This window comes from Sorghum bicolor, chromosome 4, assembly GCF_000003195.3.
Source record: "Sorghum bicolor cultivar BTx623 chromosome 4, Sorghum_bicolor_NCBIv3, whole genome shotgun sequence".
NCBI classification, from domain to species: Eukaryota; Viridiplantae; Streptophyta; class Magnoliopsida; order Poales; family Poaceae; genus Sorghum; species Sorghum bicolor.
In genome coordinates, this window is record NC_012873.2 from 67,033,959 (window position 1) to 67,039,535 (window position 5,577).

Genomic DNA, 5,577 nt, shown 5'->3' on the forward strand with positions numbered 1-5,577 from the left:
GCGGGAAAGGGAAGTTAGGGTTGGGCTGGTGTAGAGCGAGGCCAGATCTAGGATGCGTGGGCAAGTACTGGTCTACTGTACACTACGCTGTGCCATTCCGAAAAAGCAGTATTTACCACATGGAACTAACTTTCGATTCACTTGTCACTGTCCTCCTCCCTCCTCTCTTCAAACAACTTTCAAAACTCTCTCTTTCTCCTGACAAGGACTGCTCTTACTGTGCATAAGATAGTGACCTTCAAACTAACATGTTGTTTGTATTTAATTACTGTGCCACTAATTTCTGCAACATTCTATACCTAGCTAGCTAGCCAAACCACCAGCGTAGTATTATTGAGCATGGTGCATGGGCACCTGTTCTTAGCATTGTTTTATATTAGTCGCATCTGCTTTAATTATTCTCCCGGCAAATATACTTTACCTAAAAATTAGAGCAAAGATAGATGGAAGTTAGGTACTATAACTTGATTCCATTTAGTTCCTATACTTATATATATAGATAATTAATAATCCAAATCAACATCTTACTCAATACAATACTCTTTGTGTCTCTAAATAAATGTCTTTCTTGTTTTCCAAGGAACTAACCACTTTCAATTATAACGAAATATATATAAGACAATAGTAATATTTATAATACATAATTAGTATCATTACATATACCATTGAATATATTTTCATAATAAAATTATTTAGAAATACAGATATATTAATATTTTCTATAAACCTAATCAAACTTAAAAAAGTTTAACCAACCCGAATAATATAGCTACACTTATTTAGAGATGGAGGAAGTATGTATTTAAGTTAAATATATAAATAATAATAGATATTTCTTTAAAGAAAATTTAATTATTTGCGTGGGATTCAGGTGGGACATGAAATCTTGACTGGCCTATATGTTTACGACAAAACTACAAGTATGGATATCAGACACCATACGTGTACATGGCAGGGATGCACAAATATAATATATGGGAATGCACCATGTACCATATTTCATGTCGTCTACAGTAGTAACATAAGTAACCTGTTCCCTTTATGCATATTTTTCCTATCAGGCCCTGTTTAGTTCCCAAAAGATTTTTTATCTCATCACATTGAATTTTTAGATATATACATAGAGTATTAAATATAGATAAAAAATAACTTATTATATATTTTACATGTAATTTGCAAGACGAATTTTTTAAATCTAATTAGTCTATAAGTAAATACTAATTACCAAATAAAATGAAAATACTACAGCCAAATCCAAAAAAATTCACTAACTACACAAAGTTTCAGTGCCCGTGCAACACTGATGGAAGAACCATCCCATCACCACTGCAACGATAGAATTTAAAAGTAGCAAAATATCGATAAGAAAATCAAAAGAAAGGCCATCACTCAGATTATCCTGCATGCAGTCATGTCATGTCATGCAGCTGCAGATTGGAGGCATGGAAGGAATTGCACATGTACCCTCTAAAAACAAATGACCGGTTCCCATATATAGATCTTGTGTTTCCTTTTCAAGTAAAACTGCCTTGAACACTGTTGATGACGACTAGTAAGCGATCTTATGTAGAGGTGGCTGGGACCTCAAAAAACGTAATCAAATGGACACCACATTTTTTAATTTGAATTGTGCAACGAACTTCACATGGGATATAAATGAATGCTAATATTTTCATTTGAATTTGATTCTAAAAAAATCTAAATCAAGGAACGATGTAACCATCTTACCATTACTCATTAGAAATTCTCTTGGAGACTCCATGTTAATTAATCCTCATGATATGTGCTAGGAAAAAAACAAATATCCTATAGAATATCGCAAAAATTAAAAAAAAACATATGGCAATCAGTTACTCTAACGTCATTCACAATAATAATAGCCAGTAGATCTATTATAATTTCATACTCACCTATGCCATTGTGAAAAATAGCCTACTGTTATATTAAATCTTTCACCCTGCCATTATATGAGAAATAATATAAATAGCCCATGTATGAGTAAGCAGTGGGGCCTCATATTTAATTTATCCATGAATTTATATATAACACCTATACTATATATATATATATCTTAAAGTTACTAGCCCATGTATGAGTAAGAGTTGATGGATTAGTCATTCAATGGGAATTAATGAAATATATTTTTGAAAAAAAAGACACTAGCTATTTTGGTAGGAAAAATCTGAAGAAATAAAACAAAATAGGGGAAAAGCCAAGGCTCTTTGTTTTTATTTGCTTCAATGTCCCCCTCTCTCACTCACTCACTCACTCACTCTTACTCTCTGTCTAGCTAGCCTCAAATCTCAATCCCTGCTTGCCTGCCTAACTAAAAGGCTAAAAACCTATCCCCTCCATCCCATCCCCCATCCCCACCCTCCCTTAGCTTCCAGCATCCACTGCCACCATCAACTGTTCATCCACCTCGCCAGAGCTTCATCATGCTGACTCCCAAGGATGACTTGACCACCTGAGCTGCTGAGAGCGTCAGAGCTGAGAGCATAGCATAGCATTTCTTGATCTATGTCGCTGGATGGATGGGGATGATTGGATCACTCACCAGGAGGCGGATCAGAAAGAGTACTAGCTAACCACTGCCAAGATTCCGCCGCGCCCCACGCATGCATCTGTGAGCGAGCTTACACGCCGCAGAGAATACTAGATCACGGCGCGGCACATTCCGTTCCGGTACGTATCGATCTCACCTGATCTCCTCCACTTCCTCTCGTCGTCGTCGTCCTCCTCCTCCTCTCTTCACCCCTGGACCTGGCCTTTTCAGATCAGGCGGCTTTTGTTTCGATCTGTAGTATAGATCGAAGCTCGCATCAGAGCAAGAAATGATGCTGCTGCTTCTTTCTTGTGTTGCATTGCTAATGAGTGAGAGTGACATATATACAGCAGCGCGCGCAGCAGGAACCGAGCGGCTAAGGATCGAGCGAGATGGATCACCACCATCACCATCACCACCACCACCATCATCACATGATCCCGGGCCAAGAGCCGTCGGCGGCGGACGGCGCAGCCCCGGACAGCTTCTTCCTTGGTCCCGCCGCGGCCGTCATCTTCCCCGGAGGCGCCGGGGCCTCGGGAGCCGGCTCGTCGTCGTCGGGCGCCGCGGCCCTCGGATCCTCCGTGGGGGGAGGAGGTGGGCCGTCGCCGTCCAGCTCCTCGCCGTCGCTGAGCCGGTACGAGTCCCAGAAGCGCCGGGACTGGAACACGTTCGGGCAGTACCTGCGCAACCACCGGCCGCCGCTGTCGCTGTCGCGGTGCAGCGGCGCGCACGTGCTGGAGTTCCTCAAGTACATGGATCAGTTCGGCAAGACCAAGGTGCACACGCCGGTGTGCCCCTTCTACGGGCATCCCAACCCGCCCGCGCCGTGCCCGTGCCCGCTCCGCCAGGCCTGGGGCTCCCTCGACGCGCTCATCGGCCGCCTCCGCGCCGCCTACGAGGAGAACGGCGGCACGCCCGAGATGAACCCCTTCGGCGCGCGCGCCGTGCGGCTCTACCTGCGCGAGGTGCGCGAGACGCAGGCGCGGGCCAGGGGGATCAGCTACGAGAAGAAGAAGCGCAAGAAGCCGTCGGCGGCTTCGGCCGCGGCGGCGGGGCCGTCGTCCGAGGGAAGCCCGCCACCGGGGCCGTCCGGCGGCGGAGGAGGACCCGACACGTCGGTGTCGCCGCAGTTCATCATGCCGTGAGTTTTTTTTTTTGTTCCTAGCTAGCTAGCTATAAGTGATCCATCGCCATTCGCCATCTACATTTCGGCCCTTCCCTTGATCGTACGTCCATCTGATGAGCTCCCAGCACCCAGCAGCGCGAGTTCGGAGTTCTGTTCTTGGAACGCCGATGCCAGTGCTGGTAGTAGAACAATCAAGTCTAGCTAGGCCATTGTTCTTCGCCTTCTTCTTCCTCTTCAGTGGCTTGCATTTTGCAAAAAAATTCTCGGTCCCCCTTTTTTCTTTTCTTTTCTTTTCTCTGTTTCATTCACTTGAACCATCACTGCGTGCGTGAGTACTGGTTTAATCGATCGTCGTCGCTGTTTTATTTACCTTTTTCATCAATCCATTGGCAGCAAGCAGTTTATGTTAGTTTTGCTTATTGGTTTGTTATTATATATATATGCTCCTCCCGAGGGATAGGATGCAAACTTGCAAGCAAGAACAGTTTGAGATTCCCTACCAATGCAAGCTAGCTAGCTAGTAGCAGGAGCTGATGCTGTGTGCTTATGCATGTTATGGCATGGTGTGGGAGAAGAGTTCAGTTTGCAGCTAGCAACAACAGTGGCAAAAGCTGTAGCTGTAATGCTGTATAGCTAGCTAGTAGCATCTTTCAGAATTTGTTCTTGTATGCAACTTGCAGCAACTAGCAGTTTGGTTCTGTTGCAGAAGCCAGCAGCCAAACTAGCTTGCTGTGCTATTCATTATATTGGCAGAACAGAAATATAATGCTTCATCACACTGGACTGCTGGTGTGTGCTTCGATTTCCTTTCTTAGCGGATCAAAAGGGCACAATGCATGCATATGTGGAGTAGAGGAGAGTGTGCTACCTGATTTGAAGCATATATAGTTTCTAAAGCCAGGAAAAACATATATATTTACCTAGCTACGACTTTTGTGTCTCAAGATCAATCTCTGGAAACACGTTTTATGTGTCAATTATTTATTCCAAGAGAATCCATATCTTGTAACTTCAACAATATATTTCTTCTGATGAGCTTGCAATTGCATGTTTAGTTTCGTTTGTGCTTGGCGTTGTTCTTATTTGCTTTGCATGGGCATTGTCCATTGTGATGGTATTGCTATGAACCGTAGATGATGCATGCTGCCTAGCTACTATATCATTTTTCACCCCTGAAAATTACGATGGCCAAAAAGGGCAGCTCCTGGGCACCAGCTGCAGCCCAGAAGAAACAAACATGGCAAGCAAAAGAAGCATGGAATGGGGGAGTCTTTCGAAAAAAAGAAAAGGTAGAAGACACGCAGGAACTGAAAACGTATAGTTTTTGGTTCAGTTGGTGCAGTGTGTGTACAATCGAGCAGCACCTGTTTTAGCCCATGCTTTCATGCTTCTGGCTATGCCTTTCCTTATTCATGTTAAAATTACTGGGTCTGGCTACATTATTTGCCTTCACTGATCTTGTCTCTTTCTCTGCTATGGGAGTATTATAGTAGTATATACATACATAGAACACAGACAGTCTTGGCAACGATCTTTTATCCAGATTTAATCCGGCATGCACTCATCAAACAATAACCAATTGGGAGGAAAAAATGCATATACAGTATGTTATGTGTATGTGTATTTGATTAAAATTTGTTAGGAATGTAGGAGTAATTGCTTAACTTCACTTGCGCATCTTAGAGGTCTCCAAACTTGGGAGGAAAACTGCATATATATATATATATAGTATCTTAGAGGTTTAAACCTAAATTTGATTGGTGCCTTACTTTATCCTTATGTATGGTTTGATGCGAATATGAGGTATGTAAGAAAATTTCAAGCTTATTATAAGGCTCCTAGCATTTGTATTTTTTATATTGCAGTTCTTGTAATTTTGTATTCAAAAGTACAGCTACGACTT

At 42.8% G+C, this 5,577-nt stretch overlaps 1 protein-coding gene across 2 annotated transcripts; it reads left to right on the top strand.

The window, feature by feature from the left end:
• Nucleotides 2,348–5,126, top strand: LOC8084680 (protein G1-like6). Of its 2 annotated transcripts, none has more exons than XM_021458941.1 (2): nt 2,348–2,685; nt 2,896–5,126. In XM_021458941.1, the coding sequence occupies exon 2, from the start codon at nt 2,938–2,940 to the stop codon at nt 3,691–3,693; it is 756 nt and encodes a 251-aa protein (XP_021314616.1). In that variant the 5' UTR covers nt 2,348–2,685; nt 2,896–2,937; the 3' UTR covers nt 3,694–5,126. The 2 variants fall into 2 exon arrangements, with proteins under 2 accessions (XP_021314616.1, XP_021314617.1); XM_021458942.1 differs by having other exon boundaries at nt 2,899–5,126.